The 20,923-nt window shown below is 39.6% G+C and overlaps 1 protein-coding gene across 1 annotated transcript in view; it reads left to right on the forward strand.

Moving 5' to 3' along the window:
* Nucleotides 1–20,923, forward strand: part of ccny (cyclin Y) — a 251,570-nt gene that overhangs the window by 178,838 nt on the left and 51,809 nt on the right. The window contains exons 2-3 of the mRNA XM_068007745.1: nt 6,104–6,178; nt 17,823–17,857. Of these exons, the coding sequence (XP_067863846.1) occupies nt 6,104–6,178; nt 17,823–17,857 (110 nt within the window). The remainder of the gene's footprint in view (nt 1–6,103; nt 6,179–17,822; nt 17,858–20,923) is intronic.

A 20,923-nucleotide genomic window follows, 5' to 3' on the forward strand; every position in this document is an offset into this window, starting at 1 on the left:
AAAGCTTTTACAACTGCTGGCTAGATCAGCTCCCATTTCTAGTTTTGCTTGAATAACACATTTGTAGAACTGTACAGTACATAATACTTTTAAGTTGCTATTTGAACTGAGCAGGATAGAGTCAAATTAAAAACAGTACAGTTTCAAGTACTGAGCTGAAAAGCACTTGGAGCTGTAGGAAGCTGGCTTTGAGTATTTTTGGTTTTTTTAAAATCTCCTTTTAAAATATTCTGGTCGATTCTGAGTAAGTTACTTCCAATTCTGACACCATGCAGTATCTGTTCTTAAGTTCAGTTGATGATGAGCTAGAAAAGACTTCAGAGCTTCAAAACATGCGTTGATTACTGATCAACTATTTCATTTGACTGTATGCAACTGTCAATCGCACGAATACAACCTGTTCCAGGTTGTATGGAACAATCTGGAAACTTCCTGTGCTTAGCGAGAGATAAAATGTTACACCGATATTGATACAATTCCTTAATTTTCTGCTGAAAAAGTTGGTGTTTTGCTTGCATTTAAGGCTAGCAGGATCTGTGTGTGCCTGCGAGAAAAATTACTCCTATAGCACAAGCAGCCCATATGCTTGATAGGGATATTTTGCTGGACCCTTACTGTCTGATTCCGCTGTCGCAATCTCAGGCGAGGGACTTCCATCCACGAGGGAGAGTTGCTATACCTGATTAAAACACCAGTTCAATGAAACCATTGTGTGTTTATTGCCACAATTTTAATCTGTTTATCTGCAGAGAGATAAGGATAATTAGAGTCAAGATAGTTGTATTATGGCACGCGCAGCTGAAGGTTAATTGGACTATGGCGACTAAATGGAGCTATTGAGGAATAGTACTAGACTAGAACCTCAGTGTAATTTTTCGATGACGGCTGTAATGCTGAACAGCAACGCTGAATAACTCAGCATTTTGTTAGTCGAGACAACACTTTAATGATGCCAGCCAGTGAGGGCCAGTTCTCCAGATGAAGCGGCTGCCCTTAACCACGGTCGTGATTGCCATTCAAAACTGCTGTTGGGGTTGAGGTTTTTGAGCAGTTTACGTACACGTCGCCTGAAGAGGTAAGAAGCAAGCAGTCAGCAGTCATGGTCAGCAAATAAGTCAGCATATCCAGCAGTTTCTAGATCCTGCCCCATTTTATATTGATTCCCACATAATCCGGCTTGCTAGTTCAAAATATTGCTGATTTTTGATTGAGCAATGGTTCATATTCATGTTGGAACAAATCCCTAGGCGCTTTAGGTTGTCCTGAAATGTGCCAATGATGTCGCTGTTGTCATTTAACGTTGCCGTGTAATGACTGTACAATGCATGTGAGCTATTTGGATTCTAGCACTAATATTATTCACTGCCCAGAGATTATTAATCATTTAATAATTAAAAGTGACAGGAGACCATTTCACAATGCAAATGAGATCAGAGTTGTACCTTTTCTGAATTAAAAATTCATTAACTATTTTATTGGTTTCAGTGTTCAGCATTAGGCTGCAAATCTTGCTACGTTTCCAAATTCCATGCAGTAAATTATTTACAGAAGCCATCCTCTCCCACCTCCCCCCTTTCTTGGCCAACTGAGGCCAAATACTATTTGAAGAACAAAAAAAATTAATTACCTTTCTAAAATGTGTTGGCAGTCTGCGCGAGTTCCTTTCCATTAATGAAAAAAACTGTCAGTGCTAAGGAAAGGTAAATAAAAAATTGTCAGGTATCCACTTCTGATCGCTGTTCAGTGACCTTTGCTGGAAGGTGGAACCCTTCATAATTTTACAAAGTTCTATTAAATCTCTTGTGAGCCTTCTTTGCTCCAGTGGAAATAGTCCTAGTATTTGAAGTCTCTCCTCAACTGTCGTTCCCATCCCTAGTATCAGCCTGGTGAATCGATGTTGAACGTTCTCTGTGGCTTTAATATCCTTTCTATTATGGGGTGCCCAAAACTACATTCAGCACTGTAACTTTGGTCCAGCCAATGTTTTGTGTAAATTCAGCATTATTTCTATACTCTTGTTCTTAAAAATGGCCATATTTGTAAAACTCAAAATTCTATTGGCATTTTTTATAGCTTTATGTACCTGCACACTCTCTTTTGGGAATTCTGAATTGCACCCCTAGGCTTCATAAGAATATAAGAAATAGGAACAGGAGTAGGCCATGTGGCCCCTCAAGCCTGCTCCACTATTCAATCAGATCATGGCTGATCTTCAACCTCAACTCCACTTTCCTGACCGGTCCCCATATCCCTTGATTCCCCAGGAGTCCAAAAATCCATCTATCTCAGCCCTGAATATACTCAACATCTACAGCCCTGTGGGGTAGAGAATTCCAAAGATTCACAACCCTCTGAGTGAAGAAATTCCACATCTTCTCAGTCTTAAATGGCCGACCCCTTATCCTGCGACTGTGCCCTCTGGTTCTAGAACAGTCTTGAACAGATTCTCTGTTCATTCACATCCTTCATTGTCTTTCCGTTAAGTGTACACTCCCATTCCTCTTTTTTTTCTCCCAAAATGCATCACCTCATACTTACCCACACTAAATTTCATCTACCACCTGTATGTCCATTCCTCTAACCTATATTTCTCAAGTATTTTACTGTCCTACTCTTCACCAAACTTCATACTTTTACATAGGAAGATAGGAATAGAAGGAAGCCATTCAGCCCCTCGAGCCTGTTCCACCATTCAGTGAGATCATGGTTGATCTGTATCCTAACTCCATCCACTCGCCTTGGCTCCATATGCAAAAACCTATCGATCTCAGATTTAAATTTATTAATTGAGCTAGCATCTACTCCTTTTTAAGGTAGAGAATTTTGTGTCATCAACAAATTTTGAGATTGTGTCCCATATACCCAAGTCCAAATCATCTGTATGTACCAAGAAGAAAAGTGAACTCAGCACTGACTCCCGGGATATACCTCTTCCAACCCGTCTCCAATCAGAGTAATATCCGACTCTGAAAAGTGGAAATTATTCCATATGATAAAATAACTTTCCCATATGCTGCTAGCAGCTTAAAAATTACACTCTCGCACTCATTATGTGAATGCTAGCTGTAACCATAGCAACTCCCTCGCCGTGTCTACTTCCATCAGCAATGCAAATCCTACCTCCTTGGTGTTAAAAAAAATTACATCGTCATGTAAATAAAATAGAAACAAACAAACTTCTTCACATCCTTACAATCAACACTCACATACTCTCTGACGTTGTCCTATCCAACCAACTGGCAAATAATAACATTACAAGCACTAAACTGATGCCTGCCCTTAAGCATTCCAGGAGGCCAGTACACAGTACTGTGCATTGTGCAACTCCAGTCATGTTGCATACACTATTTTGTAACTATCCATAATTATACGCTTACATCATTTGAAGTTGAATATCATCCAAGCTCTGTAAGCAATGGACAGAAAGACTTATGAGGCTGATACCTGGTGTGAGAGGATTGAGTTATGAGGAAAGGTTAGGAAAATCATACTCCTCAGTCTTGAAATGAGGTGAATGAGCGGGGACCTTATAAAGGTGGAATAAAGAAAGAAAGGATAAACTTGTGTTTATATATTGCCTTTCACATCCTCAGAATGTCCCAAAACAAATTAAAGCCAATTAATTACTTTTGAAGTGTAGTCACTATTCTTGTGTAGGCAAATGCAGCAGCCAATTTGTGCACAGCAAGATGCCACAAACAGCAATGAGCTGAGAGTAACCAGGTAATCTATTATTGGTAGTGTTGATTGAGGGATAAACATTGGCCAGGACACTAGGAGAATGCCTCTGCTCGTCTTCACATAGTGCCATGGGTCTTTTACGTCCATTTGAGAGGGCAAGCGAAGCCTTGGTTTAACGCCTGAATGATGGCATGTCTGACAATACAGAAATCCTTCATTACTGCACTCAGCCAAGATTATGTGCTGAAGTCCTGGAGTGGGGCTTGAACCCATGATCTTTAGATTAATCCAAAGTACTGTTTTGAATTAAACCATGAATTCAGTACAAGAGGGGAAATAAACCAAATAAATGACATATTTAGTCGAATATAAAGATGCACTTCTTCAGGCGAGTGCTGAATATCAGAAATGGTCGCCTGAGTAGAGTAGTGGAGGCAAAAACCCGAGTCATTCAAGAGTTACATGTTGTGATGGGGTTACTGTAGTCTTCAATGGAAGAATGATCTAGATGGTGCTAAATGGCCTTCCTCATCTGTACTTGTGATCATTCCACTCCTGAAGGAAACCTGTGTAACTCACTTGAGATGTCACCATGCAGTCTCCTTCACTTATGTAATGAACATAATATTCAGCAAATCCACATGTAACATTCTCTATTTACTCAAGGAAGGTGCACTTGGCTCTCCACATTTGGAATGCCATCTCTCTTATAAGCATTCGGTGTAATAGATACCTTGCTGCTGAAGTGTGCCAAGCTTCAAATTACGCTATAAATCATATAGAAAAAAAATAAAATTAATAGCTGATTTCAAACAATTTGCCAGTGAACTCATGGCTTCAACTGAAACCTGTCTGCTAAACCTTGAGATACCACTTTATTTAACAGGCACAGGTGGCCTGTAAATCTTTCATGACTACTCTCTTCATGAGTAATGACCTGGCTCATATTGCTATCTTAATAGGTTGGCTCCTGACTATAAGTAAATCAGAAAAGAATAATATAAATAATAATTCCACATGAATTTTCTTGTCCTCTATTGTGATTTCAGTTGTTGAAGAATTTTCCTTCTCATATGGTGTATCATTGGCCTGTTATGTCGTTGTTCAGAATCAGCCCCCTCCATCTTGCCAAAGTCATTGTGCACTTTAACATATTTTGCCCATATCGAGGCTGAAGTGGACACTGGAACAACTGTAACCTCGAAGCCTAGTTGGTGGCCTGCTTTAAGACTTGAAATTCAAAAGCCCAATTGATGTTTTCAGTAGTCTGGAACTGCCAGTTTACTGCAGATTTCAGCCACTGCATCTTTAAGGAGGATGGGAGCCGAGTTATTTTCCATCCAGAGGAGATTTCTTCTGTGCACTATGTTTATAAAAAATGGGTTTACTCATTTATTACACTTAGCGCACAGAAAAAAAATTTCCCCAGGTGTTTTTCCCCATGTTTGTAGTTTTTGATGAGAATTTTTTTTATGCAGCAATTTGTTATGGTCTGGAATGCAAAAGGCAATTGGATTTATGCTTGAATAGGAAATATTTGCACGGTTATGGGGAAGAGCAGGAGAGTGGGACTAATTGGATAGCTCTTTCTGAGAGCTGGCACAGGCAGCATGGGCCAAATGTCGTCCTCCTATGCTATAAGATTCCATGATTTGGTATAGGGCATAAAAATGGAAATGTTCGTATAATTAGACAAATTACAAGTCACTGGCAAGAATTATTCCATTAACAGTTCTTGAAAAGTAATTGGAATTGATTCATTTATATTTATGGAATGGAACCATCTTCTGACCCTGGCTTTCTATGTGAGTTAAGGTATTTCAACTGTTGTTGATAAAGTTAGGCAAAATTATTCCAAATTATTAAGATCTCAAAAACCTGACTATATTTCATTAGAAGCTTTCTTATAGTAAAAATATGTCAGCGGTGTCTGCTATAAAACTCAAGTGGATTCAGCTAAAAATAAAATTCCATTTTGAAATTTTTCTTTATATATTCATTCTCTGGGGTGTGGACATCACTAGCAAGGCTGACATTTATTGCCCATCCCTAGTTGGGTGATGGTGGTGTTGGGCCTTTTTCACCGCAGTCCGCTTGGTGAATGCTGTTAGGTCGGGAGTTCCAGGATTTGACCCAGCAACAATGAAGGAATGGCAGTATATGTCCAAGTCAGGACGATGTGTGACTTGGAGGTGATGCACCTGCTGCCCTGTCCTTCTAGGTGGCAGAGGTTGCGGGTTTGGGAGATGCAGCTGAAGGAGCCTCGGCAACTTGCTGCAGAGCATCCTGTCGATAGAATACACTGCAGCCATGGTATGCTGGTGGTAGAGAGGTTGGATGTTTAAGTTAGTGGATGGGGTGCTGATCAAGTGAACTGTTTTGTACTGGATAGTAATTATGCTTTTTACATTTTTCTCCTTAGATTTAAACATGGAATTTAACCCTTCGGACCACCCTCGTGCTAGTACCATGTTCTTGAGCAAGTCTCAGACAGACGGTGAGTAGTATTTACTTGATTAGAGATGTGCCACCTTTAATAGAAGGTTGTTTGACTGAATTTTCACTTAAAATAATAAAGAATAATACTTGCATTTACAGAGCACCATAATGAACAGTTTGTTTTCCTAATTTTCAAAATTTCAAATGGGTCAACTTAAAACTGTTTCTTTTCCAAAGTAAACAGCCCCAGCCTCCTTAAGCTTTCCACATAATTTTCATTTCTGATGCATGGAATCATTTGGAATAAAGTACTGCCATATAATTAAATGACCAGAACTGCACAGAGGTAACTCCAGATGTGGCTTGAGCATGTCTTTATACAGCACAAATGATGCATGAACCTGCGGAAAGAATATTATGGTTCTATTAGTTCCACTACAGACTTGATTGGTGCTTCAGCGCAGTGCTGAGAGAATGCTGCATTGTGAGAGGTGCTAGCTTTTGGACAAGACATCAAAGTGAAACCCTATTTGTCTGCCCACTCAGGTGAATGTAACACATCCCATGGCACAATTCGAAGAAGAGCAGGAAGTTTTTCCTGGTGTGCTGGACATCACTCCTCCCTCAACCAACACCCCAGAAACACATCCTCTGGTCAATTATTCGTAGTTGATGTTGTGTGCAAATTAGCTTCTGCATTTTCCCATTTAACAAGAGTGACTGCACTTCAAAAGTAGTTTTTTTTTGTTGTAAGCTTTTTGGAGTGTCTGAGGATGTGATAAGGTGTTATATAAATGGAAGGTCTCTTACTGTTGACAAATTGCATGCTTGTTGAATTGTGTTCTCAGCTAATTTTTATCTTTCAGACTTGAAGATACTCAATAGTGATTCTGTTCCTCATTTGTCAGCCTGCTACTTAATAAGGATGAAGAAGTTGCATAATTAGCAAGGCCTCTTTCGAGTAATATGTTTGAATAATTCAAAAGAATAAGTGACCTTGTGCAACTTAAGGTGACCTCAGTTGCATAATAGGCAATTTGACGTTGATTTGACACCTTAAAATAAAATGCAGTATGAATTTTTGAGAAGTGGATAGTGATCTCCCAGGTCTTGAGTGGATTAAGAATAGTATGTGTCTCTGTTTAACTATACTTGCAAAGAAAGGTGTTTTTCTGTATTGAGCCAAATTGTTTCTGCAACCCTCAAAATAGCTGACTAAAGCTTAAAGACCAGCAGTGAACCTTGCTTCCACTAGCAACAAGTCTTTACCAATGCTCTATTTATGATCACTAGAATGAAGGCCATTCAGCCTTAAAGAGGGTAAACTTTCAAGCATTTATACTGATCTTTTAGTTCTTGAATAATCATATAACTGGTGTTATTCTGTCTAATAGGATAAATTTATTTTCCCGTGTTTTCACTCCACCCGTAGTCAGTTAGGGGAACGATGGTTCTTAGAAATGCTGGAAAGATAGCTTGGAGTTGTTTCTGTGCTGGGAATGAGAGTTCTAGATGCAGAGTCTATCGCTTTTGGATTTATTAGAGGAAATGATACTCACAGACAACACCTGTGAAGGCTGAGGGAAACATTCACGTTGCAGTTGCTGAGCTCAGTAGATCTTCCCTATCTTTGCGTTACTGTAGTCCGATTATTATACCCTCAACTCCAGGCCATTACATCATATACCTTCTATGACCTTTACCTTTAGTTTACATTAACTTCCATTAGCTTAGCATTCCAGAAATATGCTGTGTCTATGGTAGAGGGCCATGGCCTTTGCTCATAAGCTGCTTGTCCAACTGTATCTAGGAAAAAGGGTAAAAGCAACTAGAAGGCTAGAACTACACAAAGAACAAATAACTATCTTTATGGCTCCAGCTTGTACCTGCCATGAGGAGGCTTTGATGGTCTGAACTGATCCAGATATTTCCTGCTTCAGCAGTTTTCTGCAGACATTCTCTTTTAATCAAAAATTGAGTTCTCAGCACAATGATGTACCTGAACACAATCTCACTTAGTATAACTTCTCTAACAATAGTCACAATAGATACCAATTCAACCCCAGAACACTCAAAGGAAAGGTACCTATAGTAATCCTGGGATTTCAGGATTGCAATTTCCATGGATAGCTGGCCAATTCAAAAGGACCAATCGGTGAATGCACATTTTTGAAGAATGCTGTAACTCTTAAGGAATTTTTGATGGTAAATATGTATTCGAAATGCTTCACTTCTCCCCCATTTTAAATTTTCCATTTATATCGCTTTCCAGTGGAGATTGAGTATCTTTCATTTTGCTAGCCAGACAGAAGCAAATGTGCTCAGATGACTTAAGCCAAGGAGATCGGTTCTGTTCCTAACATTGGAATAATGTGTGATCATGGATGTTTTTAGATCAATCGTAATCTCTTGCACTCACCCTCACTCATCTGGAAAGTTTTTGCTAAAATATGAGGAGAAGCAAACCCAATCGAGATGGAAAAACCAAAGGATGGCCTGTAATCAGTCTGAAAACAAACTGATTACACAGAGATCCAAAAATGGGAAGCAGATATATTCCAAGGAGAATCCATTTGGATTATCAACGCCGTTGTGCAAACTTCACAAATTGGCAGATGAAATGGATGGTGCATGGAATCTATGGGGGAAATCTAAAAATTGGGAAAATATTTAAAACAAACACTAATTTGAAAGAAATAGCAGTAAATTTGGGATACATTTGAGGCAGGTAGTTACTCTTATTTACCCTTTTTGTTCTTTATAGCCCCATTACAATTGTTAGTCCACCTACCCTACTTTCAACTGATTCAGTAGAGATTAAAGCAGTTGTAAACAAATTTTACTCAAGTTTATGATTAAGTTGTACAAGTATTGCACCACGATGAGCAGGATGGAGATAAATGTTGCAGTTTTTAATGTCACCAATGTCCATTCCAACGAAGTAGAACCATAAACAAAAATGCAAATGTTCCAGGGTCTTTCAAAATTCTGTACCTGATTATTCACAGAGCTTCTGTGTGATTAGAACGTGCTGATAAAAGGGTTAAACTGAATTCCATTTTGTGGGGAAAAAGCTTTGAGTTCGTTATATTGCATCATGGTGCTGTCAAGTGTAGAACTGATTTTGCACAATTTTTTGTAGAGTTATGCAGAATACACAACCTTAAAATATTTGAAACTGTGAATTTGGTGTTTATCGAGTAGGGTAAGAGTTAACAGGTGGCAATACAAAGTGTACCGCTCCAAGCTACTTCATTTAGAAAAATGCTGTTTTATATTTTTAATAATAGGACAGCTTAAAGAGCTTAGAGTACAGTGTTTATTCAGACTAAGCAACAGCAGATGAATAAACAATTAGATCACGATTTGCAAAGCAGAGACTGGGAAACTGGACCTAAAAACTATGCACTTTAAATGATTATTAGTGCCAGATTATCATTATTAGTGCTGTTAGTATTGTGATTATTTCTTAATTGCATTGTTATTTATTTGATGGATCAGCCCTTGGTAGAAATGAGTGCAGAAAAATCTTAATTGAAACCATACATTTAAAGTGGTATACATTTTTCTGAATGTACATTTAAATGGATCACACTATTAAGTGTCATAACAGCTGAGAAGACAGAAACCGAAAGATGTTCCGTTCTAATTAATAATCTTTTGAACAAACTAAAACATCTTCGATTTATATTTGTTTTTGAACTGGTACAAAGCTCAGAATCACATTGCATTTGTCAAAAAGCATCTGTCTGAAGCCTCTTCAAATGATCCTGATACATACACAGCTTGGAACTGTCAGGAATGAATAAAAAGCTTTAGATTTAATATGCTCCTTTAAAGTCTATTTATTATTAACAAGATGCCAAGGGACGTGGAGTCCAGTTCTAGCACTCAAGACTTGAGATTGACTAAATTAGCCTGAACTTCAAGATGAGCCTCCGGGTCTATGTGGCTCAATACCGCGACATGCTGTGCTGACCCACTGAAACACTGGTGAACATTGAGTATGTTCTTAACGAGCTTGTGGAAGGTACAGTTACTCCCACTCCCTGTGATTACTCTGATGCTATGCTGTGCTTCTCAGGAAGACTACCCTGGTCCCAAGTGTCTGGAGAGCATTTTGAGTTTTTTAACATTAGGACAGAGTAGTGTAGTTGCAGCTCTGCCATCGTCAGTGATAGTAATCATTTGACTTAATAATTCAGACTGTCAAAGAAGAAGCATATTGCACACTGAAACATATTGACCAGGTGTGATTTGTTTCTTAAAACATATTTGTACCAATATGCAGAGGAAGCCTAGTACCAACACTGCTTTCTTAATTTCATAAAATCATTCTGCTTCCTTTTAAAAGCCCTACTTATCAAAATGCATCGTCTTTTCTGAGCAGACTAACTGAGTTGTAGTCGTATATTCTTCATGAAATAAGCTCAGTGGACACAGTCCTTGGAGTAAACACACATTGAATTTTATTATCTTGGTCAGCAGAAATAGTTTTGAAAAGAATGACAGTAAATTAAATTAGAATATTAAAACTACAGTGCTATGCATGATGAGAGAGTGCATCTGGTCTTGCATGATAATTTACTCCATTAAAGGGGTACTGTCTAAAAGTAAGTGTTTTGCATTTGGAATGGGTATAATGCTATTTTTTTTCCAGGGGACAAAAGTATTCCATTAACAATTCACATTAATATTTATATGCAGTGTGGATTCCACAGCACCAGGGCAACAGACTAACAACGGATGTACACAAGCTTGCACATGTGCAGTTGTTTAACAGTCATAGTTTGTGACTTTGTTTCTCGTGGCGGATCTGCTCTGCGGCTTGGGAAGATTTTGAGCACAAAAACACATTTTTGGCCTGTCTGGGTGGGCTGAGCCTGCCTCTATAGTCAGAAAAGATAGCGGATTCTCTGGCCAGCAGAATTTATATTTGCTACCTGGGGTATTGCTGCCTCTGGCATCACCAACAAGAACCTCTCATTTAAATGGGTCTCAGCACCTCTGGAGTTGATAGTGATGCCTCTTTGTTTTACAGAGCTGCCACAGAAGTCAGCTATCAGCAGTGGCAGTGCTGTAAACTAATGCAGGCGAAACTGAAGGGGTGGCTTGAGGATTTTTCATTTATTTATTTATTCCGACTGCTTATCCGGGGTTTCTTCTTTGGCTTCAGTAGTGCATTTATAGGAGGCTTTGACTACAACATACACAATACACAAAACACAAGTCACATTTAAAGACAGATTACAGGAGAGGAACAAAAGCAATACCTGTTTGTTTTGTGGCAGCACTTCCGTTTATTTATGTTACTGCACGATTCTTCTTTAAAAGTGTGCGTGATGGAACTTTGAGACCAGGGCCTAAATTTTAACCCATGAACAGATGGGTTGGGGGCAGGTGGGAAAGTAAAAACTCTTTTTGTGCCATAACTTTCTATGATTCTATGATCTGATGGATGTCCATATCCTCAATAGCTAAATTTGGCATAATACAAGGATATATCAGAAACTTTTTTTGATTTTTAAAGCCTGCAATATTAATATCAGATGAATAAGAAACTATAAAATGCATCCCAGTAATAAAGAAAAAGCTTAAAACAAGCTCGATTATTCTGCTTGAGAGCTCAGCCGTTACTTATTTCTGGTGTAAAAATGTGCAGATGATGGGAGGTCATTACTGGTGGTCCATAGTATTTTTAAAGGACGCTAAGGTGATGTTGTTGAAAATTGAGTCTGGGATGGAAAGCTCATTAATAACCTAATGGATGGCTAATTTGTAAATATGGTTGAGAACACATATACTTCCCTGAAAGAGGTGGGAAGTACTAATAATGATCAGTAAACATTTTCTATAAGGCATCTTGCCTAATGAGCATTAAAAAAGTGAGCTAATAAGTGTGCTAATTGTGTGGATGCTAAACTTGAGTTACTAACTATAAGTAGCAATGTAGGCTAGGCTATATGTTTCCACTTTTAAAGTCTCATTTCCCACTGTTGCACTTTCTTTTTTGACCTGGTTATTCTGAATGTCTGCGATAGAGGCTTTGTCATAGATAGTAATCCTCCTGCTCCATCATCAAGCAGAAGGAATGCCTTACAAGGCAGGATGGCTGTCTCAGCCTTTCTTCCTTCTTCCCTTGAGATAAAACACCACTACTGGACAAATTCTCCATCTAGTGGCCAAGCTGCAAATGGGGGCGGGGGACGGGGTGGGGTGGGGGGAAAGCAGTGAGAACTCAATTGCAGTGATACCAGATGGATCTAAAAAGTTCAATCTATAATTAGTGAGGAGGGAGGAGAAACAAATACAGTAACCACAGCTTTTAAAACCATACAATTCCTCCGGGACATATAAGGATAATCAAGTTTTAATGTCTGTTGAGGCTGTGTTAAATTTGGGGATATTCAACAAACACTCATTTTTGGGGTCTGTACTTGTACGTTTGTTTGTATAGGAGTTTAAATAAAATCTTGTTAAGGAGTTCAAATAATCCATAGTGAATTGGTGAGGACCACAGTTGAAGTCACAGGGAATGGCTTCCTTCACATCTCAGTTGGGTCAAGCCCAACCGTACAGCAGAGCATTCTACTGGGGTATCCATGAGGCGGGGGAGGGGGGGTGATAGAGGAAAGAGAAAGGCAGTACGTTTTACCCATCTGTCCTGTCCCACTTACAAGTGTATAATCTGCATTCCACTGGCGGCAGTCCTGGAAGAGGGCATAGCTTATGCTTGCTTGTGTTCTTACTGAGTGTAGATTTGAAAGCCCAAGTGCTTAAAAATGTTAAAACAACAGAGTTTTCTTTGGATAGAATTCCTCACTGAAAACTCCCTTGAGCAGTAAAACAACATCTGTGGGAAAATCTGGTGGTTTTACAGAGTAAATTTCTGATTTCTGCATGAATGTCCCGAAAGGTTATTGTAATATTACTTAATAGTATTACAGGCTTTACTTGGATAAATGAAATAATTATCAGGATGTTTAGGTATTTGAGAAATTTAATTTCTGATTTTAACTTACTAGAGTCCCCAACTCTTTACAATCTATATTAACGATTTGGAGGAGGGGACCGAGTGTAACATATCAAAGTTTGCAGATGATACAAAGATGGGAGGGAAAGTAGAGAGTGAGGAGGACATAAAAACCTACAAGGGGATATAGACAGGCTGGGTGAGTGGGCGGAGATTTGGCAGATGCAATACAATATTGGAAAATGTGAGGTTATGCACTTTGACAGGAAAAATCGGAGAGCAAGTTATTATCTCAATGGCGAGAAACTGGAAAGTACTGCAGTACAAAGGGATCTGGGGGTCCTAGTGCAAGAAAATCAAAAGGTTAGTCTGCAGGTGCAGCAGGTGATCAAGAAGGCCAACGGAATGTTGGCTTTTATTGCTAGGGGGATAGAATATAAAAACAGGGAGGTATTGCTGCAGTTATAAGGTATTAGTGAGACCGCACCTGGAATACTGCATACAGTTTTGGTGTCCATACTTAAGAAAAGACATACTTGCTCTCGAGGCAGTACAAAGAAGGTTCACTCGGTTAATCCCGGGGATGAGGGGGCGGACATATGAGGAGAGGTTGAGTAGATTGGGACTCTACTCATTGGAGTTCAGAAGAATGAGAGGCGATCTTATTGAAACATATAAGATTGTGAAGGGGCTTGATCGGGTGGATGCGGTAAGGATGTTCCCAAGGATGGGTGAAACTAGAACGAGGGGGCATAATCTTAGAATAAGGGGCTGCTCTTTCAAAACTGAGATGAGGAGAAACTTCTTCACTCAGAGGGTGGTAGGTCTGTGGAATTTGCTGCCCCATGAAGCTGTGGAAGCTACATCATTAAATAAATTTAAAGCAGAAATAGACAGTTTCCTAGAAGTAAAGGGAATTAGGGGTTACGGGGAGCGGGCAGGAAATTGGACATGATTTTAGATTTGAGGTTAGGACCAGATCAGCCATGATCTTATTGAATGGCGGAGCAGGCTCGAGGGGCCGATTGGCCTACTCCTGCTCCTATTTCTTATGTTCTTATGTTCTTATGTTAACTCCTGTGGCAAGTTAATGATGCGCCTGTGTTTTACCTGTTTGTGTTATCCTCGTGTTGATGCTGTTTCTTTGTCCTCTCTTGGCTCTGTTTGTGTCTGTGTTGTTTTCTGGTTGTCCCTGTGTGAGTTTTGCTTCTATTTTTTTGTCTTTTTTGATTCTTTGTGTATGATTTACTTGAATTTCTGATGCCATAATCAGTCAATGTGTAATATTTGTTATAATACAAGAAAGTACTCTACCGGGAGGGTAGGCAGGCATGACAGTTCACCTCGGTTAAGTGTGTGGTGAATAAGTAGCAATCCTTTTTCCCCCATGTTCCTTGGTGTAGGTGAAATTGTTGTTCTCTGATACATATAGGGCATCCTCACATACATGGCCATTGGATATGAAAGCCATTATTTAAGAACATAAGAACATAAGAAATTGGAGCAGGAGTAGGCCAATCGGCCCCTCGAGCCTGCTCCGCCATTCAATAAGATCATGGCTGATCTGATCCCAACCACAAATCTAAAGAACACAAGAAGTCGGAGCAGGACCCGGCCACATAGCCCCTGGGCCCTCTCCGCCACCCACAGGGCATTGACCGATCCGAACTCAGCTTCATGTCCAATTTCCTGCCCGCTCCCCATAACCCCTAATTCCCTTTACTTCTAGGAAACTGTCTATTTCTGTTTTAAATTTATCTAATGATGTAGCTTCCACAGCTTCCTGGGGCAGCAAATTCCACAGACCTACCACCCTCTGAGTGAAGAAGTTTCTCCTCATCTCAGTTTTGAAAGAGCAGCCCCTTATTCTAAGATAATGCCCCCTAGTTCTAGTTTCACCCATCTTTGGGAACATCCTTACTGCATCCACCCGATCAAGACCCTTCACAATCTTATATGTTTCAATAAGATCGCCTCTCATTCTTCTGAACTCCAATGAGTAGAGTCCCAATCTACTCAACCTCTCCTCATATGTCCGCCCCCTCATCCCCGGGATTAACCGAGTGAACCTTCTTTGTACTGCCTCGAGAGCAAGTATGTCTTTTCTTAAGTATGGAGACCAAAACTGTATGCAGTATTCCAGGTGCGGTCTCACCAATACCTTATATAACTGCAGCAATACCTCCTTGTTTTTATATTCTATCCCCCTAGCAATAAAAGCCAACATTCCGTTGGCTTTCTTGATCACCTGCTGCACCTGCATACCAACTTTTTGATTTTCTTGCACTAGGACCCCCAGATCCCTTTGTACTGCAGTACTTTCCAGTCTCTCGCCATTAAGAAAATAACTTGCTCTCTGATTTTTCCTGCCAAAGTGCATAACCTCACATTTTCCAATATTATATTGCATCTGCCAAATCTCCGCCCACTCACCCAGCCTGTCTATATCCCCTTGCAGGTTTTTTATGTCCTCCTCACTCTCTACTTTCCCTCCCATCTTTGTATCATCTGCAAATTTTGATATGTTGCACTCGGTCCCCTCCTCCAAATCGTTAATATAGATTGTAAAGAGTTGGGGACCCAGCACCGACCCCTGTGGAACACCACTGGTTACTGGTTGCCAGTCCGAAAATGAACCATTTATCCCAACTCTCTGCTTCCTGTTCGATAACCAATCCTCCACCCATGCCAGAATATTACCCCCAATCCCGTGATTTTTTATCTTAAGTAATAATCTTTTATGTGGCACCTTGTCGAATGCCTTCTGGAAGTCTAAATACACTACGTCCACTGGTTCCCCTTTATCCACCCTATACGTTATATCCTCGAAGAACTCAAGCAAATTTGTCAGACATGACTTCCCCTTCATAAAGCCATGCTGACTTTGTCCTATTAAATTATGCTTATCTAAATGTTCCGTTACTGTCTCCTTAATAATAGACTCCAAAATTTTACCCACCACAGATGTTAAGCTAACTGGCCTATAATTTCCAGCCTTCTGCCTACTACCCTTTTTAAATAACGGTGTTACATTAGCAGTTTTCCAATCTGCCGGGACCTCTCCTGAGTCCAGGGAATTTTGGAAAACTATCACCAAAGCATCCACAATCCCTACTGCCACTTCCCTCAAGACCTTGTGCAGCATGAAAATCTCCCAATGGGGGAAGGAGGTGACAAACGGTATCACTGTTGATGTTCTGTTGATATTGACTGTAGCAGCTACATCAATAGAATTCTTTTGGTAAAATAAATGCTGCTTTGATAGCCCATTTAAAACGTGATGACACTTCCTGGTGAGGGTTGACTGTGTCTAGTTGGCTCAGCATAAAATTTCTGTAGCGTATGTGAACACTGAAGTGGTAGAGAATCAGCGTCTTCAATTTGTGAGGACGAGCTTGAAGCTCTGAAGGCCATCTGCTAGTCTCTCAGCAGCTTTAGGCAAGCCCTTGGGTGCTCCTTTCATTATGTGGTGAAAATATGTTGAACTTAACCCATTCAAAAAACCTGTATCTGGGTTTGTTGAATTGCATTCACCTGTGTAAACTGATTGCTAGCTGTTTTTAAAAAAAATTAAAACATTGAAATACCCTACTTGTGTAGTAATCTGTAAATTAAAGAGAGTTGAATCAATGCCATGCAATAAGAATGTTGATTATTCATAATTAACAAAATGATATGTAACATTCAAAGATAATTTCAAAGAGAAATGTCTGCTGCACTGAAAACTTTTTGTATCATCATCACTGGCTGAGGAAGGCGCCATGGTAAGGCTACCACATCCTCCAGTTACAAGCAGAGTGATTGGAAAGTGAAGCTGAACAGTAGCTCCCATACACCGGGGACAGCAATGACAAAGCCTGCTCTAAAACCATTATACCTGTGTTGTTGTAATAGGTTTTAAATAAAGCTAAATGATGGGTATGTGATGTTTTCATACAAAGAGTAACCAAGGCTGTGTCAGGAGAGAATTTTGTGCTTTATACCAGTAGTTACTGGTGGTGATAGTGGTTGGAGCTTTTTGAGGAAGGAAACTAACTATCACTCAAAGAATATATAGCACAACAAAGTAAAGTGACTTTAATATGTTTTTTTTTGTCCTTATAATGTATTGGTACCAACATGCTAATATGACCAGAGACAACATTGACTTAGTTTAACCTACTACCAATTTTCTCCTTAAACCTCTCTTCCCTGCCCCCTCTATCCTCCTATATTCAAGGCTGAGATAGATAGATTTTTGGACTCTAGGGGAATCTAGGGATATGGGGATTGGGCAGGAAAGTGGAGTTGAGGTTGAAAATCAGCCATGATCTGATTGAATGGCGGAGCAGGCTCGGGGAGCCGTTTGGCCTACTCCTGCTCCTATTTCTTACGTTCTTATGTTCACCTCTAACAAGAAGTATGAGGAGCTTATGGTTTTTTTGTTTCCATGATAGAGAGCATCCGTTCAGGTCCATCTCTGCCCCTTTCTCTATCTCTATAATCTCCTCTAGCCCTACAATACCTCCACACCCTTATACTTTTCAATCCACTGACTCCGGTCTAACCCTCCTTAAAACCCATCTATTTGATCAAGCCTTTGGTCATCCCACCTAATCTCCTGTTCCTTGGCTTGGTGTTGATTTTCCTCTGTGAAGTTTCTTGGGATTTTTTCTACATTAAATGCAAGTTGTTGTTGCTGTTCATTGAATTACTTTTAATATATATTTATTTATTGTGTGTTTTACAGTGAGAGAGAAACGGAAAAGCCTCTATGTAAATCATGTAAGTGGCACTTTATTACTGTATTCCTGCTCTGCCTATAGTCCAGGGCATAGCTTATGGTTTTGGCTGAGTTTTTGTCCTTTTCTTTGTTTAGAATATTTGAAACCCTTCAATAGGTTTGTTGCTTGTTTAAAGTTGTCATTCTAGCAGTTCGAGACACTGAAGTTACAGTCACTGCAACTACATGACAACCTGGAAGATTTTAAAATCAAAGAAAATCGATCCTTAGAACTAACTGATTATTTTGTCACGGTGTTGCGGTTTATTTTGTCTGTCACTCTAACTTGAGTCAAAATATCATATTCCATATTCATAAAAGGCAAGAATGAGTGAAAGAATCCAGCTGACAGGTTGTTTTATGATGGGCTTTAAATTTGGTCTGGTTTTGGTGTTTGAAAAGCCTGTGCCATATTGTTTGACTATGTAATAAAATTAACTGTTGGAGGGGAGACAAAAGTTAAATGTGAGGAACAATGTTAGTGAAGAAAAATTAACTGAAAATAGAGGGGTAACAAAAGTGAATGAGGAATGAAATCACAAAGTAATAAAGGAAGATCTGGGCACGGTGTTGGTGTTACTTGGGGGGGGAATCATTAGAATTTCCCCATACAATAAGCTTTTGATCTTAGTCATATTATGGATTCATGCCTGTCTCAAGCTAAATGCTGAGTGCAGGGTCTTCTCTTTTTCCCACATCCCTTTCAGGAGAGGGATAAAATTGGAGTAAGAGTCACCTCATACTGCTGTTGGGCAGCTAAGGGCTGGTAGAAGCGGAATGCTAAGGGCTTGAGGAATACGTCAAACATTGTCTATTCTCTTGAGTCATAAGGGACAATAGGGATGGGGAAATGACATGGATAAAGATAAATCGAGCCTCCTGCCTATCACCGCAGTATTATAAATGACCAGTCTGTGGCTGTTACTAACAAATGAATAGCTGACAACAATTATCAGCATATTTCAGTACTGAGCCCTGAGAGGGAAAATGCTGCTGTCATTGTGGGTACATGAGAGGATCAAGCTTATTAAACCATGAAACATCACCGTTATTAAACAAGTGACCTCCTCATGCAGCAGTGAGGTCCAGTTCAAACAATAAATGTTTGTGAAATTCAAATAGGCTTTCATGGCTGAGAGTGTAGAATTCACTTTAATGGCAATTTATGTGTAACCGGTTATTTAAGATAAAAAGATTAGACTAAAAAGACTTAAAATAAGGATGGCCACAATCTTAAAAAAGATCGGTTGCATTAAAACTGAGTGGGTGGGGATAAAATCTCAAGTGGTGCTTTTTTAAATTGAGAAACCTGGGGCAGAGTAGGGAACAGATGAGGTTAGTCAATAAGGTGATTAGGTAACACCAAGGTTGGGTTTGCAAGCCTTTGGATTACAGGAGGAAGGGAACACTTATGTAGTTTTGAGGTCCTGCGAGAGAAAGGCATGTCAATAAGTGCCAAAAATGTCCGTGGCAATATTATCATTAGTTTTGTTTCTGATTCCTGCATGGATTGGGGTTGGTTCCGTGTGTGGGGGAGAAGGGTGTGAGGGCAGTCCACTTCTCTCATAGCTTCCTGTATTTTTAATTCTGATCATCATATGACCTTCATTTTCTTCTCTCTCCTTTTCTTTTTCAAGTTTTTCCTTTATCCTTAAAGCATTTGTTGCACTAATCGTGTGGACTGTTTGTTCAGCGCGGTAAGGCCCTGTTTCTTTTTTTTTGAAGGCATGGTGGTTGTATTTAATTTTGAATTGTCGTCGTCTTTGTATAATGCTTTTTAATCAGGCCGCTGTTCCCTTTCTCTTTCATTTAATCATTTCTCCTTTCACTTCCATATTATTTAAAATTTTGTGTTACCTAATTTCCTGCCAGTGGAACAGTAGAATTATCAGTGCTGTACTGTCTTACTGAACTCCAATGATATTACTCTGTAACTACTGAACACATCTGAGGCATGTGGCAGGGAAGGATTGTAGTGCAGGCTTGGCCGGAACAGAGGCTGGGAGCTGACTTCACCCAGCAATATCACTTCAGAAAATGTTGCTATGACAAACCTGCATATACAGGCCTCCTTGCAACGAGATGGTCCAGGGCCCCGTGCCACAAGTCTGTTGTTAAGAGCAAGCTTTTCAATGCAGCTACTGGATGCAATGATATACAGTGGCATGGTGCATTCAGTCCAGGAAGGGAGAGATAATCTGATGCAAGGCCATGTTACTAAAGCTTTTAGTAGTAAGCTAGAGAGGGGATCAGCAGACACTTTTAAAAAGCCATATTTTATTAATAAAGATAATGTGCTTTATTGAGCATAAACAGGATTTTTGTTTTGCCAATATTTTATTAACATAATATTGTCATCAGTGCCATTGCCAATATCAGTTGACACCTAAAAGGAATACAATTTAACTAAGATAAGAATTTATGTAATGACAACAAATTCCCATTTTTAGTAGCAGCCCGGCTCTTCACGGGTTGTAATTTCAGCTGTACTATTTAACAAAAGGTTTATTTTTGTTTGTGTTGTTTCTGGCTAAGAATTTAAAATACTCCAGAGAGGACACTCAAACTGTTTGGATTACATGTTGATCTGTTGGTGCCATTTATGCCTTGTGTGCAATGCCTGGAGTACTTGTACTCATCCTCTCCTTGTAACCCGTTAATGATGATACATTCCCAATTCCTCCCCTCCTCTCTCTCTGGGGAGCTGTGGTTATGTTCAATATAATTTTTTATGTGCTGTGGGTTTTGTCAATATCGCAGTATGGTGACATTGTCATTGGTAATTTTCACAGTGTTCCTCAAAAACCTGAAGATATATGGACTCGCCTTGCCCTCATCCTATGAGAAATCAAATTTATAGGCATTTGTGATTTAAGAATGATGGATTGTTTGTTCAGGAAGAGTATTCTCATTTCCTCAGCATGAGTATACAGTGAGAGCATGCCTTTGTAGTTTCCCCACACTGACCTTCCCACATCTCATCTCAGTGCTTGTTTTTTTCACTCTGGACAATTTCTGTTTTATTAACATCTCTTTCCCACTCCCTCTGAAATCCCCCCACCCTTTTG

The sequence above is a fragment of the Heptranchias perlo genome, chromosome 2 (genome assembly GCF_035084215.1).
Source record: "Heptranchias perlo isolate sHepPer1 chromosome 2, sHepPer1.hap1, whole genome shotgun sequence".
In the NCBI taxonomy this organism is placed as follows: domain Eukaryota; kingdom Metazoa; phylum Chordata; class Chondrichthyes; order Hexanchiformes; family Hexanchidae; genus Heptranchias; species Heptranchias perlo.